At 42.0% G+C, this 19,846-nt stretch overlaps 1 protein-coding gene across 3 annotated transcripts in view; it reads right to left on the bottom strand.

Moving 5' to 3' along the window:
• Window positions 1-19,846, bottom strand: part of LOC141144052 (NACHT, LRR and PYD domains-containing protein 3-like) — a 107,771-nt gene that overhangs the window by 67,858 nt on the left and 20,067 nt on the right. For all 3 annotated transcript variants that reach the window (XM_073629405.1, XM_073629406.1, XM_073629407.1), the window contains exons 4-6: window positions 15,403-15,574; window positions 10,886-10,951; window positions 304-1,936 (exon numbers count right to left, since the gene is read on the bottom strand). In XM_073629405.1, the coding sequence (XP_073485506.1) occupies window positions 304-1,936; window positions 10,886-10,951; window positions 15,403-15,574 (1,871 nt within the window). The remainder of the gene's footprint in view (window positions 1-303; window positions 1,937-10,885; window positions 10,952-15,402; window positions 15,575-19,846) is intronic.

Below are 19,846 nucleotides of genomic sequence, written 5' to 3'. Positions count from 1 at the left end.
AATCTAGTAAGTGTGTGGGTATCAATGGATCAACAGGTTGCTCCACAACCCTTAGAGTATGACAGATCATATGCAGGATATACAGCTGCCTGTGTGTGTCCAGCCAGCTAGATTTGACTGAGTTGCCCTCCAGTGATGGTCAGCAATCATGCAACCTGTGATGACATAATTTTTTATCTGCCCAAGGTAAACTCACTCATCATCACTCCTCCACTAAACAATTATTTTGCTCTGATTAGCAGGTCACCATGTGATTCCTTGACATGGCACACACAATTAAACACAGAAATATGTATCTATTACCTCAAACTCCTGATGGTGTGTAGAGCTGGTAGAAGTTTTCTTAATCCTTCATTTTGAACATTACATCCCTTTAGGTTTAGATGTTCTGTCTCTCTGCAGGATTCAAGGATGAAAGACAACACAGAGCAGTCTACAGAGGTGAGAGTAATGCCAGAAAAGTCAATAACTCTCTTTGATCCGATACATTGTAAAACTAGCTCCTTATTCCCGCTCTCATGTAGGCAATAGAATGCATTAAGAAGATCTCTGGAGCCCCTGATAGATTTGTCAGGTTTTTGTTCTTTTGTCTTCCTCTGGATCCAGGAGATGGCGTGTCTGGAAGCCTCAGCAGAAAATCCTCCTACATGAGACTCTAACATGGATCTAGCAGAAGAGTCTGAGAGACCGCAGAGGAAACGAAGGAATATTTCAGCCTGGCCGTCTTTGTAGGATTCAGCCCTGTCAAGTGATTCTTGTAATTTGTCGGGATTATAGTTAATAAAATGAAAAAAAGCAGCAAGGAACTCCTGAAGAGCAAGCTGTAAGAAGGTGTAATCCAGATCAGGAGGCCGACCAGATTCCATCATGAGACATGAAAAGAGATCATTATCAGTTATCACACTGAAGGAGTCCAGATGGCGGCTATCAAATACAGTCATGTGATTCATGAGTCCATGTTCTGCCATCCGTCCGATAGATATCAAATCCTGGGTGGTGGCAGTGCTATCTTTCTTGTGATTGGCCAGAATGTTGCAGACAAAGGTCACAAAGAGTTGAGTCACTGTTTTAGGCAATGATGCCATCAGCTGACCCGTGGTTGTTGGTTGGGCTCTGAAGCACATTGATAACACTGTACAGACGATCCAGCAGTATGATGGGATATAACAGAAAGTGTGCAGCGTATCATTCTCCTGTACATAATGAAAAGCCTTTTCTGAGAGTTCCTTGTTTCTAAAGAAATGTTCAAAGTATATCAGTTGGTCTCTGTGGTGGAATCCATTGATCTCAGCCATTCTCTGGAAATCCTTGGTGTTAATTGATGCCAGTCTGGTTGGGCGACTTGTTATCAGTACGGAGCAACCCATAAGAAGTCTATGTCTTACCAAACTATCCACAATCACACCAAGATTTTGTCTCTGTTTTGGATCAGAAGTTATTCTACTTGAGTTAAAATCAATTTGGTGAATACTTTCATCTAATCCATCAAATAAAAACAGAAGTATCTCTGGATGTTTTAAAATATTTCCAATCTGACTCTCCAAATGTGGATACTGTTGAAGAATCATCTTCTCCAAACTGACTTTCCCCAGTTTATTAAGTTCTCGGAATTTGAAGAAGAAGACAAAAGCAAATCTCTGGTAGAGTTCTCCATTCACCCAATCATAGACAATCTTCTTCATTAGTGTGGTCTTCCCTATTCCTGGCACTCCGCTCACCATTACTGCATGTGGGACACATTGTGACTGGTGGCTCCAACTGAACAGCCTGTTGGGCCAAATGTGTTCCTTGAACAGATCAATAGAGACAACACTCAGCTTCACATAACGCTCATTGATGGGAAATTTTTGTGCTTTTAGTGTAAATCCTGGGGATCTTGGCTCCACTAGAGTTTGAGTTTCCTTCAGAAGATGTTGCTTGTGCTTTATTTGAAGATCTGGAAAGAATAGAAAGTATATTTTATAGTACAACCACTCCACACTAGTGAAACATTATAAAATACAACTGATATATGTATAAGTCAAGCAACACGTGATCTGATTCAAATGTAATGAGCCAAAATTAATGATAAATAAACAAAAACAACTGCTGCACTTCACCCTTAACAAATCCAAATTATGAAGTAAAAAAAGAATCTTTCATATAACACAGCACTGTAAATAAATATACATATCAAACACATATTAATTATCCCATATACCAGTGTTTCGCAACCTTTTTTTAGTCAAGGCACCTTTTAAAATTATGGACAGTCTTGAAGCACCCCATTCCAAAATGTAAAAACTATTCTGATAGTTTTATGTAATGCAGCAACATCAATACATGTAGGACACCCAACATTAGAGGTGATTTATTCTTCCAAAACAAATACACTTTTGCATACTGATACTGACTAGTATTCCAATGTTTCTCTTCTCCCTCAGTTTTTCCCATTACTTATGCTAATAAGACCCCAAAGCTGATGGAAAGAGGCATGGGAGAGTCAAACAAGGATGATATGTAGGCAACTGACATCCTCCTTATCAACTAATGATATCATTGGTCGTTAGGAGGTTGGCAGCTAAAGGGTTTTAATGGTGTACAATGAAAACCTGTGGCTTTGTGTAACTAAAAGGCACGTTTCATCCACCCACCGGCTTATATACAATTTTGGGGCAATTTTTAGACATTTTGCCAAGGCACCCCTGAAGAAACCTCAAGGCACAATGGTTGAAAAAGGCTGCCATAGAGTTTACATGTGGATAAACACTAACTAAAGTAAAAAATGATGCCCATAGGTGAAAAAATACAATAACCCATTTTCCAAACAAATATGTGATGTAAATATAATATAATATTTCGGTAAATCTCTTTGTGGGACTTTTTCATGGCAGCCAATATAATCAAGAAGCGTATTTTATATAAAAAGTATACATTTTATTCTTCAAAAGTTTTAAAAAACAAACCTCCATGAGGCTCATAACTTTCCATTAAAAATATCAAAGACAAAGTTTAGCATAAACGGTGCACTCGGTGGTGATACCCAATTCCCAATGGTTCAATAACAGTTTTATGTGTAGAGAGAAATCCAATGCTGTTTTGAATATCTGTGGATCATCTTCATCAGGGATGTTTATCACCATCCCAAATGGGATTTATATTTAACCACTTCAGCCCCGGAAGGTTTTACCCCCTTCTTGACCAGAGCACTTTTTACAATTTGGCACTGTGTCGCTTTAACTGGTAATTGCGCGGTCATGCAATGCTGTACCCAAACAAAATTTGCGTCCTTTTTTTCCCACAAATAGAGCTTTCTTTTGGTTCTATTTAATCACCTCTGCGGTTTTTACTTTTTGCGCTATACACTAAAAAAGAGCGGCAATTTTGAAAAAAAAAAACTATATTTTTTACTTTTTGCTATAATAAATATCCCCAAAAATGTCTTCATCAGTTTAGGCCAATATATATTCTTCTACATATTTTTGGTATAAAAAAAATTGCAATAAGCGTATATTGATTGGTTTGCACAAAAGTTATAGCGTCTACAAACTGTGGGAAAGATTTATGGCATTTTTTTGGCATTGTTATTAATATTTTTTTTTACTAGTAATGGCGGTGATCATCGATTTTTAGCGGTATTGTGACATTTAAGTGGACAGATCGGACACTTTTGACACATTTTTGAGACCATTGACCTTTATACAGTGATCAGTGCTATAAAAATGCACTGATTACTGTGTAAATGACACTGGTAGGGAAGGGGTTAACACTAGGGGGCGATCAAGAAGTTAAATGTGTGTTCCCTCAGTGTGTTCTAACTGTATGGGGATTGGACTGAGTAGGAGGGGAGACATATCACTGTTCCTAATTACTAGGAACAAACAACATGTCTCCTCTCCTCTGACAGCACAGGGATTTGTGTGTTTACACACACAAATCCCCGTGTTGGCACTCGTGCACGCGAACGCACGTAGCCAGCGCCGATCGCGTCGGGTCCCCCGCCGTGCAGCGCCCTCTGGTGGCTCTTAAAGGAACCCTGTATATTTATGGGGTTTTGCGCAGCAGTGCCATTGTGCTGCAGTACATGTATGCGAGCCGGTCGGAAACCGGTTAAAAACGATTATGGTCAATGCTCCGTCTTCTGGAGCGATTTCCTTCTGCCTTGTTTTGGCCAACTTTTGCCCCGGGGGGATAAACATATATGAAGTAGAGAGAGATGTGGTCCTGTTGGGTGACTTTATAAGTGCCCAGCTGAGAAAAGGGCTTTTCAGCATGGTATGTAGATTGGCAGATGTTTAATATATTGTGGTGATAAACATCACTGATGAAGATAATCCACAGATATTCAAAATGGCGTTGGTTTTCCCTCTACACATAAAACTGTGATTGAATCATTAGGAATATGCAGTTACTTTTGGTGTTGGGTATCACCACCGTGTACACCATTTATGCTAAACTTTGTCTTTGATGTTTTTTATGGAAAGTTATGAGCCTCATGGAGGTTTATCTTTTAAAACTTTTGAATCAAATGTATACTTTTTATATAAAATATGCTTCTTGATCATATCGGTTGCCGTGAAAAAGTCCCACAAAGAGGTTTACCGAAATATGTTTATGCTATTTAAAGGGATGATGGCAGCTTTGGTCCAACACTGATGAAATTATTGCTTGGAATATGTGAATATAAACCCAACTTGTTGTTCAGTTATTAAAAACGTAAAGCAAAGTATCTAATATCGAACAATATTTTTCTTAAATGTAGCACTCACGTCTTAAAAGGTCTGCTGAGTGGTCCCAAGGTTCTTTCCTAAACTAGTATCTCCACAGCCAAGTCTCGGTCACTCTTCTGGCTCAATAATTAGTATAGGGGTATTTTTTTCTGATGCTTTATTAAACTTGAACTTGGATGGGTATAGGATAACCGTAGGATACTCCAGTAACATTAAGTGGTAATTTGAGGACACTTTTCTCTTTCTCAAAGCTTCCGAGCTTAGTCCTTACAGCAGCAAATAAAAGAATGAGCCTCTCAGGAACACCATAAGGAATGTCCACCTTTTGGCACAGGCTGACACTAATGCCAGAGTAATATTAGCTGCACACGGTCACTAGGATCTCACACACCGGTCTGTACTTACAAATGTCCTGGATATTTGGATGCCTCCTTCCATTATTACCCAAACATGTCTCCTATGGGCTCTTCAGACTAGGTTCCCAAATAAATCCCTTTATAAGCTACAGCAAAGTTCAGTAGGACAGGTCTCCCTGCTGGCACAGCTGGGACCTTGATGAGCAAATGAAGAAGCAAAGCTGGACTGCTCAGAAGGGCAGCAGCCCTTCAGGCTGGAATCTTCTCCACCTGGACAAGAACCCATCAGCTCTAGACCTCAAACTATTTATGCTCCCTCCCAACCACCTACTGGGCTCCTTCACCCAGGAATTGGCTAGGACTACATAAATATTCAAATTTAGATTTGACTCTCCCAGCCCACTACTTTCCAAAACCATCCAAAAGGCAGGGGGAAGCAGTCAAATCCACAGCCAGTGAAACTCAGAGCAGACCAAAGCAATCACAAGCAACTCCACTGATTACAGAGGAGCTAAATAACTACATTTACCTAACCTAGCTAGCACCCAATTAGAAGGGCGCTACATAAGTTCAAAGAGTCCTTTTGAAGTGTTAAAAAAAAAATCAGGTAAACTGATCCTGCATTATTCACAACACAGGGACTGCTTCAGGCTCCAGGATGGTGGATGGATGGATAGTTCTCACAGCTCCTGTTCTCCACCTGTAGAGAACTCCTAAGATGCGTTTTTCCCTATTTGGGGCTTAAAGTGATTGTAAACCCTTTACAACCACTTTTTACTACAGGTAAGCCTATATTAAGGCTTACCTGTAGCTATCGTGGATATCTCCTAAACCTGCACGGTTTAGGAGATATCCCCTGTATCAGCATGTGCCGACATCATCGGCCCATGCGTACTGAAGCAACGGCTTGTTTGTGCCGTTGCTCCAGCTAACGGCGGTATGCGCGCCAGCGGCATGCGCGCATGACTGACGTCATCGCGGCTCCAGCCAATCACAGTGCCGGAGCCCGCAATACACAGAAGTAACTCCGGGAGTCATGTTGCTGGGCAGAACAGTGTGGGAAATAGGTGCCTGGGGTCACCTCAGAAGTGCCACTGGAAATAGGGAGAAAATTTTGGACTATCTCGGTACTTCAAGGACATAGACAGGGATATGTATAGTTTTATATAAAAAAAAAAAGTAATAATATATAGAATATAAAAAGATTGTGGGACAAAACCACATTGACAAAATAGTTAGATACAGTTGATAGTTACAGCCTTTTGTGCTGCTTCAAACAATCCTACAAAAAATGAAATGAAGGTGACCCCCAGTGTTGAAGTGGGGTGTCGAATATGATGCGTCTGGGCGATTGTCCTTAACTAGTTTTGCAGCAATTGCTGCTTCTTCATAAGGAGCCATTCATAAGCATCTATTGAGATAAATCATAATCATAATTTCATGTTTAAACCATTATTTATGACATTGATATATATTTCAAAACATGAAGGTTATTTTCTTTAACATATCATATAAAATTGATGTGAGTTCTGAGAGGGATACGTAGGCACTGCTTACCTAGAGAAGGGGGAGACTGCGGCAGTGTGGCACCGTTAACAGAGGCACCAGAAGGCAATTTCCCCCCCACAGCAGACACGGGAAGCACCTAGGACCACTGAATTTTAAATTTATACAGTTAAAAGATAGCATGGTATATCTTCTGACAATCATCTATAAGGTGTGTAGTGCAAGAAAACAAAAGAAGAAAAAAAGGAAGAGGTGGAAAGAGGGCAAGAGGGGGGGGGGGATTTTTTGAGGGTGGGGGAAGGGGGGGGGAACAGTGTGGGTGCTTCGATCTAAGGTGAGTATTTCATAATGCGCTAGTATGCTAAGCATACTAGCTCATTGTGCCTTTGTCTTGCAGGTGTTATTTTTGTTTTTTTTAATTTTTTTTGTGGGTTTACAACCACTTTAATCGTAGAACTGAAAGTTCTCTACAGGTAGAGAGCAGGAGCCCATTTTTACCCATTTTATTCACATTCATGCAACAGGGAGTCGGTGTCTGTATGCAGACGGTCACCATTTTGTTGAAGTCCACTAGAGCCTGACAAGCTGATCCTGTATGTCTTGCAACAGTCCACTCATTTGTTGATCTGTCTGATACAGATTTGGGGTGCATTCAAGCGTACAAATGTCATTGTTTTGGGCTACCTATATGTATTGACTTGTTTTAAAGCGCGCAACTGTTGGGTTATTTTTGGGGGTTTAAGGTGAAGCGAAAACACTTTTTTTCAGTGCTGGCTTGCTACACATAATAGGATACATAATTGTGCAGGTTGTATTTTGGTTAGTGAATCACCCGTAGAAACCTCTGCCATTTTAACCCTTCTCTTCTCTACTCTTCAACACACTGAATATATCCCACCCCTGTCCTGCCCTGACTCTGCCTTTGAACAACTATGGCATGAAACGAAATCCCTGCGAGATTTCACCCAATATCAATCTGCCTTCCGAAAATCCTTTTTCTGCCTTCACACTGCCAAATAGACCTAATTCATCACTCTCATCAACAGCCTCTCATCCAGTCCTCGTCCACTCTTTTCTACCTTTAACGCTCTACTTTAGTCCTCCAACTCCTTCCTCCACTGACTCACTTACTGCCCAGAAAATTATCAATCACTTAAAAAAACAAGATTGATGCCATTTTTCACAAGATTCCCATTGTTCTGATATTCCCCCACCAAACATACCATATCTACGAACACATTAAACATTTTCCGCTTGAGCCTGTTACCTCAGTTGCTCTACTTCTGTCTCACGGCCATCTGACCACCTGTCCCCGGGACCCCGTGCCCGGGGACAGGTGGTGCCGTGTAATTTCTTTAATCCCACTCACCACTAAGCCTGAGGCATTATCTACTCCCACTGGCCACAGACCAGTCCCACTAAAGTCTGAAGAACAGTAAACTGGCCCTTTGTTTAGAAAGCTTGGAGACCCCCACTATAGAACACAGTAGTAGCACTGGGAGCAGTAGATGGAACCACAGAATTCACTTGGGGACCAGGAATCTGATAAACCCCAAAGTGCATCAGACAATGAAATGTCATTAGGTTGGCTCTCTGGCAGGACTGTGTAAATCTTAGGACTCTCTCATATGTACTTAATCTTTGCATTTGCCTCTTTACTTATATTTAATGGGACAAAATAAGTGGACCTCCAGTCAAAAAATGTTTCTGCTTTTGAATACAGCAAGGAGGAACTGAACCACTTTTTACAGTTGTGCTGCTAAGTTTCCCTCCCCCTAGAAAAAGTTTAGCATGGCAAAGGTATGGGGTACACTGCTGTCAAGCCCTGAATATGGAGGATCAGGTGCGTACTGCCAATAGGGGCTTGTCCTATGCCTGCAAAAATCCAATGGAAGAGATCAGCTGCACTCCAAAAAAAAATTAACTTTTGCATTCCCATCGACTTGGGATGATTAAGCCAAGTCTTGTGGGTGAACCAAAACAGAAGGGGTACCCAGGCCAGGGTTCTCTGTTCATGTTGTCCAGATTAATAAAGTTAACACCATTTGAATTTTTTTTTGTTCTGTATCCAGTCTTTTTCTTTGGATTCGTACAGCATTTGTAAACTGCTAGCTATTTTTGCTGCAGGCTCTGCATTCTTTACAATACACCAAACAGCACCTAAAAAGTTCTGAAACAAAATAATTTGGAGTGATAAGACCAAAGTTGAACTTTGTGATTACAACCATATACATGTTATTCAGAGGGTCAACAAGACCTATGAAGAGAAGCATAAAACCCCCCACTTTGAAGCATGGAGGTGAATCTTTGCTGTAGTTGCAGTAGCACAGGGAATTTACTCAAAATTGATGGCAAGCATATTATCAAAAAATATTGGAGGAAAATTTGCATTCATCAACCTAGAAGCTCCACATTGAGCTTCCACCATTCCACATAGAACTTGCCAACATGACAATGATCCAAAGCATAAGGCCAAGTCGTCCCTTCCCTGACCTCAACATCACTGAGCTACAGTACTTGGGGAGATCTTAAAGAGATGCTCCAGTCTGGGCAAAAAATATTGTAATTCAGCAGCTTCAAATACTGTAGCTGCTGATTTTCAATATAAGGACACTTACCTGTCCAGGGATCCAGCAAAGTCGACACCTGAGCCGATTCTTCAAACGGCTTCGGGTGCAGGCGCCAGTCATCTTAGGTAAGGTAAACCAGGTGTGAAGACTTCCGCCATCACAGCCGGTTTCCTACTGTGAATGCACATTGTGAATGGTCCTGCAGTCTTTTGGGACCTGTGTGTCCCAGAAGGCTGTGGGAGGAAGGAGAAGGGGCTGTAGATCATTGGTCTGAGCCGGAAGTGGGAACGGGTATCTGTCAAAACCAGGTACCCGCCCCCCCCCAAAAAAGTGACAAACGTGGCAGTGGATGGGGGGTGGGTGAGGGTGCAAACAAGGAAAACTTCTTCTTTTGGGTGGAGCTCCACTTTAAAATAGTTCTCCCATATATTCCTGTTAAGAGGACAGCGGTACTTTTTCAGATTTCCCTTTACATTTTATCCTAAGGACACAGAAAGTGAAAGCCAATCTACCAAACAAGGACATGCAGTATATGGACAAGAATTCGTTATGTAGTAACCAGTCCCTGGGAAGGAGCAACTGGAATCTGTAAGACCCTAGCATTGATATTTGAATAGAAGATAAACTCTGGGATCCTGTGTAATTTCTATATGTTTTCTATTATTTATAAACTGTACCACAAAACCCTCAACAAAAACTTTGGTCCATATGTAGCACCCTCTAGTGTGCTAAGGTTTTAGCTGTTAGTGTAGGAAAATTCAGCTTGGCTGAGAGCCAGGGTGAGTGACTCGGTGAGGCTGGATAATTCAACAAGCAGCATCTCTGTTGCCTCCCCCTGCTTTCTAGAACCTTGGAGAAGCTTCTAGAAGCAGTGGGCTGAAGCTAGGAGGAGCTGCTTAGAGTATTGATGAGGGTGCCAGCAAATGGGCTGGCAGGGGGAAGGCCACCTCATAAATACTCATGGGTCAGGCCAGCAGGGGCAGTCAGATGGAAGATGGAGTGCTGCGGAGGCTGTTGGTGGCCCTTAAGGGTACCCCCTAGTCTGGGGGGAAGTGACCTCTGGTCTAGGGCTTTGGTGCTTGAAGGATCCCCCACAATACACAGAGAAATCCCTTCCTGGAGGTACCTGGGCAAGTAGAGAGGACAGCAGGAGTGGTGAGTGTTGAGTGCTCTGGGAGGACTCTGGGAGGACTGTGGAGAGAGTGTTCAGTCTGGGAGGACTGTGGAGAGAGCTTAGCCTGGAGGGCTAGTGAGAGGGGCAGCTGAAGCCATGTGGGTTGGCAATGCCTAAAGAGGTGGTGCTGGCATCAGTGACCACAGAGAGGAAGTGCTGGGAAAGTGTGACCTGTGTCACCCTATCTGCTCTTTAAGTATAGGGGCTGTGAGTCTCTGGCATAGCTGGGTTTCTGCAAGCAAGTGTGTGCTAGAGGAAGAAGAGGAGCTATATATATGACTGTATATATAGGAAGAGTTGTCCCTGAAGTTGTTCCAAAGTCAAGTGGGCATCCCACGATTCCCAATCCCTACCCAAGTTATTATCCCTTAATAAAATAACAAAACCAAAGCACTGAACTGTTCCCTGACTCAAGTGTGCCTGTGAAGATGCGGTATGCCTGGCTGTGCAGGGTGGGGAATCCTATTCTACTTGCGGCTCCTTAGGGGGTGCGCTACACATACAGAGTGAAAGTCTTCCAACACCATCTCCGGAATCCTGTTCTTTACATGTACTGTATGTTCTATTTACCTCTAAGCTCCAGAGACAATTTGTGGCCACGTTCATCCGATAGAATCTTCTCCACCAGACGCTTTCCTTAATAAGAAAAAAAAATAAGTGTATATTGTAATGGATTGTCTTAAACTGGAACATAAAACAACTTAATAAAAAAATAATGTTCTTTAGCAAGGAACATACATTCCACATTAATAATTATGCTACCAAAATTACCATGTGCTGTAAATTGCCTCCAGCACTGTTCCTATTTCTTCTTGCTGGGGGTGGCCATTTTGTTGAAGCCCAGAGCCCCTGAGCAGCAATAAACCATAAAGTGGAACTAAAACCCATCGATTTAATGGTTTAAAAAAACGATTACATTCTTGGAATGCCTGGATTGGTAACTTTCACATTTGCTTGTATCCTCAACCAAACTGCCAAACCATCAAATGGCCGGTGTCATAACTGATCACATGTGCAGCACCATGGTAGTTGCAGATCAAACAGAAGCAGCTTCCTAGGCTTTAAGGATAGGGGGGTTTCATTCTGCTTTAAGGCGTCAGCAGGTCGGCTTTTACAAATTCAGCAATGCCTAAAAATGCCTAAAAATAGAGAGCAACTAGTGCATATGCAGAACAGGGTGAGACCATGTATTGCTGGATTTTAACCACCTAAAGTGGTTGTTAAGCCACTAAAATCTATTATAATCTATTCATGCCAACCCCTCTGTTATATAACAATATGTGTCCCAGTGTCTGATCTATATTTAAAAAAATGCTGATTATACCTTATATCAGAACATCTCCCGGCGCTCACGTGACTCCTTGGCTCTCTCCTCTCCCCGGCTGACAGCTATAGTGGGCGAAGCCGAGAACTCCCGCTGACAGGTAGGAAGGGAGGAGAGAGGAGAGAGAGACGAGGAGTCACATGAGTGCCGGGAGACGCTCTGATATAACATATAATCAGCACTTTTTTTAGGATGAACGGAGCACATAAACTGACCACGGTGTCAGGGCTCAGCAGCCATGATATACTGAGGTCAGTTTACAGGGGGGGGGGGGGGAGGGCAGAACCAGGCAGGAGGTTTGGGATACGGTGATACGGGAGGCAAATTACACAGCACAAGCACTGTGCTGTATAACATGCTTTAAGGGAACAGGATCCAATTTAAAAAAAAAAAAAATTACGGTAACAAACACTTTTAAGGACCCAGCCTTTTTTTGACACTTGGTGTTTACAAGTAAAAAATCTGTATTTTTTGCTAGGAAATTACTTAGAACCCCCAAAAATTATATATTATATATATATATATATATATTTATATATATGTCACACGGTTTAATCAATTTTATTACATTTTTAAAAACTTTTTACGTTGTCCCTTGAAAAAAAAAAATATATATATATCATTTTTTTGCTATTGCAAGGAATGTAAACAACCCTTGTGATAACAATACAGCATGACAGGTCCTCTTTATGGAGAGATCTGGGATCTAAAAGACCTCAAATCTCTCCTCTACCCTTAAAAGCAAAAGATTTAAAAAAAACCCTGAAGTCATCTAGCAGGACTTCATTTTTTGACTAAAGTTCCACTTTAAGAAAGCAGAAGATCTCAACATAAAAATCCAAGAAAATGTCAGTTAGGGGTTATTTCACATTTTTGATTTTTCTGGCATCAAAAACTTTAATAGAAAGTCTTCCTTCTCCGGGGTAAACTGCAAATTTACAGACATGTACATGAAATATGAAGTTGTTTTGTAAAATACGTGTCATGTCACTTCCTCTTTTAGTAACCATTTCCTGCCCAGGCCAGCTTTTTAGCTTTCAGAGCTGTCACATTTTAAATGGCAATTTGTCATGTAGCACTTATACATTTTTTCACACAAATAAAGCTTTCTTTTGTTGGTATTTAATCACCACTTGGGTTTTTTTTTTTGCTAAACAAATGAAAAATGACCGAAAAGTTTGCAAGAAAAAAAAACATTTTCTTTGTTTCTGTTATAAAATTTTGCAAATAAGTAATTTTCCTCCTGCACTAATGTGTGCTGATGGGGAGGCACTGATGGGCACTGATGGGCTGCACTGATGGGCACTGATAGGTGGCACTGATGGGCAGCATTGATGACACTGACTGGCACTCATGGTAGCTGCACTAATGATCAGTGCCCTGATAACCTGTGTACATGTCTCCTGTCAGGATTGCCCGGTTACCGGCTCTCCTCTCCTCACACTGTGACAGCACATGAGGAGAGGAATGCTGATAACCGGCAAGTCTATTTACATGTGATCAGCTTTGATTGAATACAGCTAATCATGTGGTAAAGGGCCGCTGTAAATGGCCCTTTACCAGAATCTGTGATTGGCTCTGCCTGGGGGCCACAGCCAATCACAGAGCACACTGGATGCGCGCCCCGAGAGAGGCAGTGGCATCTCCAGCTTTCATATTTAGGGGGTACATGGGGGGACCGGGACAAAAGTAGGGGGGCCAACTATAAAAATGTATTTATATATATATATATATATATATATATATATATATATATATATATATATATATACACACACACACACACACAAAAGTATTCAGACCCCTTGAAATTCTCCACATTTTTGTCATGTTACAACCAAAAATGTAAATGTATTTTATTGGGATTTTATGTGATAGACCAACACAAAGTGGCACATAATTGTGAAGTGGAAGGAAAGTGATAAATAGTTTTCAAAATTGGCACCTGAGGCGGATCCTATATCTGGCATCCCTCCCCCCAGGCAGACAGGCAGCACACCGTACATTGACGCCAAGTGATGTTAGGGTAGTGTACTGGCAGATTGGGTTGATATAGTGCCAGGTTAGGGTGATATACAATAGTGCCAGGTTGGGCGGTAGTGCCAGGTTAGGTGATATTCAATAGTGCAGGTTAGGTGATATTCAATAGTGCCAGGTTAGGTGGTAGGGGCAGGCTAGGTGGTAGTGCCAGGTTAGGTGATATACAATAGTGCCAGGTTAGGTGGTAGTTTCAGTTTAGGTGATATACAATAGTGCCAGGTTAGGTGGTAGTGGCAGGCTAGGTGACAGTGCCAGGTTAGGTGGTAGTGCCAGTTTAAGTGATAGTTCCAGGTAGGGTGGTAGTGCCAGATTAGGTAATAGTGCTAGGTTAGGGTGGTACTGCCAGGTTAGGTAATAGTGTCAGGTTAGGGTGGTAGTGCCAGGTTAGGCAATAGTGCCAGGTTAGGTAATAGTGCCAGGTTAGGGTGGTACTGCCAGGTTAGGGAATAGTGCCAGATTAGGTAATAGTGCCCATCGTTGCCGCCTTATCTTGCCCTCATTGCAGCCTTACTGTGCCCATCATTGCAGCCTCACCGTGCCCATCATTGCAGCTTCACCGTGCCCATCATTGCCATCTTACTGTGCCCATTATTGCCGCCTTACTGTGCCCATCATTGCCGCCTTACTGTGCCCATCATTGCAGCCTTACTGCGCCCATCATTGCAGCCTTACTGCGCCCATCATTGCAGCCTCACCATCGTTGCAGCCTTACTGTGCCCATCATTGCAGCTTCACATGCCCATCATTGCAGCCTCAAGATGCCCATCATTGCTGCCTTACTGTGCCCTCATTGCAGTCTCACCTTGCCCTCATTGCAGTCTCACCATGCCCATCTCATTGCTGCCTTACTGTGCCCATCATTGCCGCCTTACTGTGCCCATCATTGCAGCCTCACTGTGCTCTCATTGCAGCCTTACTGTGCCCTCATTGTAGCCTCACCATGCCCTCATTGCAGCCTCACCGTGCCCATCATTGCTGCCTTACTTTGCCCATCATTGCCGCCTTACTGTGCCCTCATTGCAGCCTCACTGTGCTCTCATTGCAGCCTTACTGTGCCCTCATTGTAGCCTCACCATGCCCTCATTGCAGCCTCACCGTGCCCATCATTGCTGCCTTACTTTGCCCATCATTGCTGCCTTACTTTGCCCATCATTGCCACCTTACTGTGCCTTCATTGCAGCCTTACTGTGCCCTCATGACAGCCTCACCATCGTTGCAGCCATAGCGCTGTGTCACGGTGACGGAGCTGAGTGTGAAATCATGTTCTGCCGCGCTCTGACATTAGTCCCGCCCTCCTCCTAGACCAGCTCGTGTGATGGACAGAACACTGCGTCTATCACATGAGATGGTCTAGGAGGAGGGCGGGACTTTTGTCATAGCGCGGCAGAACATTTCACAGCTCCGTGACACAGCGCTCTCCCGCTGTGCATGAGGAGGAGGAAGGGGAGCGCTGCAGCCACGCACGGCATAGATCCAAATCGGCCCCAGGGCAGGCAGCGGTAGGCCAGTCCGGCCCTGTTGGGGGGGCACATGGGGGGGACCCAGTATGATGTTGGGGGGGTCAGGGCCCCCCGTGGCCCCAGGCTGGTGACGCCTCTGGAGAGAGGGGCGTGGTTCTGGGAGGACGCCCATGGACGACCTCCCGGCACTAGAGGGCCACGCTATAGCCGTCTTTCGGCTATGGCGCGGTAAGGAAGTGGTTACTATTGTACAATGTAATTACCTGTATTGGTGATTTCCTCCACAACTGCCAATATATTGGGGTGACATTTGCGGAGCACAAAGAGACATTCCCAGAATCCAATCACAGCGTCTCTTCCAGAGCTCATCACATCTTCTAACAAACGTTTAGAGAAAGTATCCGTCTTCCATTCATCTCTCATACGTAGGTAATTCTGGAACACAGACGTGGTATTATCAGACATGCGTGATGGCAGCAGACAGGATGACATGGAAAAATAAAGGACACACAGGATACATAAACCTCAACTATACATTACACATCTCCGTATACACCAGATGTGGGCAGACAGTTGTAGGGCTATCATTTCAGTTTAAAGCAATAATAAAGCAGCCCACACTTTATAATAAGTTACAGTAACTGTTTGTTTTTTTCCCTTTTGGAATAAAGGTTTTACATGAACAAATAAAAGCTGATCATTGTGAACACCCCTGTCAGTGTTAAATGGTTCGTCTCATCCCTGTAAACTGATACATTCTGCTGGAGAGCTTGCGCTTTTGAAAACCAACAGCCTTACTGGCTGGATCACCAGATGAAAATAGAGTAAAGAAAACTAATGCAGCCATCACATGTAAGAATTCGTAAGCTGCAATGTAATAAATGTTTAAAAATCAATATGTGGTGTTGATGAACCTAAAATAAATTCTCCCGCTCCTGACGATCGCAGCGATACCACATATGTGTATGTTAGTTGGTGTTTGTACCCGTAGTACAGCCCAGAAACAATAGTGCACATTTTGCATTCTTTTTTTTATCCTACCTAAAACACACCGACACTAATACCAATTTAATGTTTTTTTTTTTTTTTAATTCTACCCAAAATTTGATGACCGTGACCTTTGACCTCGACCTTGACCTTAGAACCCGATTTTGACCCTAACACTAACCCTGGCAAACCTTGATCTTGGTATTTTTTTCTTTTCTTTATTTTTTAATTGATTTTAATTTATTTTTATAGATTTTTTTTTTTTTTTTTACACACTTTGGTTTGTTTACAATTCCTCTCCTGCAAGAAGAGGAAGATACAATATATTATATAATATATATATATATATATATATATATATATATATATATATATATATATATATATAAATAAAAATAAGGATACAATGTATTATATAATATTATATAAGGATACAATGTATTATATACTGTATATAAGGATACAATGTACTATATACTGTATATAAGGATACAATGTGTTATATAATATTATATAAGGATACAATGTATTATATACTGTATATAAGGATACAATGTATTATATAATATTATATAAGGATACAATGTATTATATACTGTATATAAGGATACAATGTATTATATAATATTATATAAGGATACAATGTTTCTTTCTCTTCATTCAGAAGAGGAAGTAAATTTGGGGGCGGGCTCACAGTGACTAATCACTAATCACCCGGAGCCGTCATTCCTGGGTCCCGATCCTTCATATGAAACATGTGGCTCTCGGTGAGAGGCCGGTCTCTGTGCTGGGAGTGCGCTGCACATATATGCAGCCCCACGAGAAAAAGCCCACCTCCGTGAGGCCGCATATGTGTATGCAGTCGGCGGGAAAGTGTTAAATTCTTAACTTGATTGCCCAGGGTACTTTTACTGCGGGCGAGCGGCATGCATAGGCTGGATCATGTACATATATGTGATTCAGGCTGTTCTGGGTTAAGGGAATGCAGCACGTCACTCCCGTGACCACTGATCCTGGCAACCGGCCGTTTTCTGCTGCCGAGGGATTATGTGGTCGCTATGCAATCACATGTTTACAACCTCATCAAAGCTGTTATGCATGCATTTCATTCACACCAGCTGTGATTCCTATAGAGTGATGTTCTGATTGGCCCACAGCTATCATATGGTACCTGGGCCAATTACAGCACCCTGTACCATGTGATTAGCTGTAGACAATCACAGCACACAATAGTAATCAAAGCTGTTATAAATGCAAATCATTCATGACAGTTCAAAATGTTGCTGTTAATCACTGTAACAGCAATCAAAGTATGAAATTGGGGGGGGGGTTGTTTTTTTTTTTTTTTAAATAATTAAAACATTAAAACATACAAAAACAGTATATATTGCACTGTTTTTAGATGCTATACCTTTCACACAAGCCATTTAATAAACACGTATTGGGATTTTTTTTTTTACCAAAGACATGTTAGCAGAATACATTTTGCCCAACATTTATTAAGACATTTTATTTTATTGGATAGGTTTTATAACCTACTGAATTGGCTTCAGTATAAATCACACAAATAGGAAACATAAGGGGAATACAAAGACACCGAATTTCAAAAGAGCCAACTTCCCTAAACTACGAACCTTGTTAGAAGACATAAATTGGGATAAAATATTAGGAACAAAGAACACGGAGGAGAGATGGGTTTGCTTTTAGATCATATTAAATAAGGGCATTAGCCAGTGCATCTCATTGGGTAATAAATTTAAAAGAGCGAACAAAAGTCCTGGATGGCTTAACTCCAATGTAAAAATGCATATAAAAGCAAAGGAGAAGGCCTTCAAAAAATACAAGGTTGAGGGATCACCACCATTCAGACAAAAGAATGTAACAAGAAATGTAAGGGTGCAATTAGGACGTCTAAGATAGAACATGAAAGACACATAGCGGAGGAGAGCAAAAAAAAAATCCCAAGAAATTCTTTAAGTATGTAAACAGTAAAAAAGGGAGGACAGAGCATATTGGCCCCATAAAGAATGAGGAAGGACATCTGGTTAGAAAGGATGGGGAGATGGCAAAGGTATTGAATTTATTCTTCTCCTCAGTCTTCACGGGGGAATCGGGGGGCTTCAGTAACCAAAACTGCAGTGTTTATCCTCATGACACAACACAAGAAGCACCTCCATGGCTAACAGAGGACAGAATTAAAATTAGACTTGGGAAACTTAACATTAATAAATCACCGGGACCAGATGGCTTGCACCCGAGGGTACTTAGGGAACTCAGTCAAATAATTGCCAGACCATTGTTCCTAATTTTTACTGATAGTCTACTGACTGGAATGGTACCAGATGATTGGAGAAAAGCCAATGTAGCACCGATATTTAAAAAAATGCCCCAAAATACATCCCTGGAAATTACAGACCAGTTAGCCTAACATCAATAGTATGTAAGCTCTTGGAGGGGATGATAAGGGACTATATACAAGATTTTAGTAATGAGAACGGTATCATTAGCAGTAATCAGCATGGATTAATGAAGAATCGTTCTTGCCAAACCAATCTATTAACCTTCTATGAGGAGGTGAGTTGCCATCTAGATAAAGGAAGGCCCGTAGACGTGGTGTATCTGGATTTTGCAAAAGCATTTGACACAGTTCCCCATAAACGTTTACTGTACAAAATAAGGTCCGTTGGCATGGACCATAGGGTGAGTACATGGATTGAAAACTGGCTACAAGGGCGTGTTCAGAGGGTGGTGATAAATGGGGAGTACTCGGAATGGTCAGGGGTGGGTAGTGGGGTCCCCCAGGGTTCTGTGCTGGGACCAATCCTATTTAATTTGTTCATAAATGACCTGGAGGATGGGGTAAACAGTTCAATCTCTGTATTTGCGGATGATACTAAGCTAAGCAGGGCAATAACTTCTCCGCAGGATGTGGAAACCTTGCAAGAAGATCTGAAAAAATGAATGGGGTGGGCGACTACATGGCAAATGAGGTTCAATGTAGAAAAATGTAAAATAATGCATTTGGGTGGCAAAAATATGAATGCAATCTATACACTGGGAGGGGAGAACCTCTGGGGGAATCTAGAATGGAAAAGGACCTGGGGGTCCTAGTAAATGATAGGCTCAGCAATGGCATGCAATGCCAAGCTGCTGCTAACAAAGCAAATAGAATACCTGAACAACCACAACATACAGGGATATACAATGTAATACTGACACATAATCACACACATAGGTTGGACTTAATGGACTTGCGTCTTTTTTCAACCTCAACTATGTAACTATGTCAGGGCCGTAGATACATTTTTGTTCTGGGGGGGTTCCAGCAGCAGATACAAAGTAACAGTCATTTTAAATAAAACAAATTGCACTAAATTCATAAGGACTGGAAAAAGGAAAAAGGATGTGTTGCTTATAGTAAGCAATCACATCCTTAATTCTATTTTCTCAGATCCTCCTGAACGTTGCACTGAGGTTGGCTATTGTCCATTCTAAGGCTTGGTACACACTATCAGCGTTTTTTCGTTCAGCCAGACAGGTCACTGTACTAACACATGTAGTGTTAGTACAGCGATCTTCCCCACTGTGCTATTGTGTTCTGACAGGGGGATGCCCCCCACCAGAACACAGCAGTCAGTGCTCTCAGCCATCGGAGTAGCTATCACGGATGGTGCACTGTAATAGCCAATCTTATATCCCCCGCCCCCTGCCCGAGCCGAC

The sequence above is a fragment of the Aquarana catesbeiana genome, linkage group LG05 (assembly GCF_042186555.1).
Source record: "Aquarana catesbeiana isolate 2022-GZ linkage group LG05, ASM4218655v1, whole genome shotgun sequence".
Lineage (NCBI taxonomy): Eukaryota > Metazoa > Chordata > Amphibia > Anura > Ranidae > Aquarana > Aquarana catesbeiana.
Note: the sequence above shows the minus strand (reverse complement) of the source record. Positions and strands in the feature narration are given on the sequence as shown.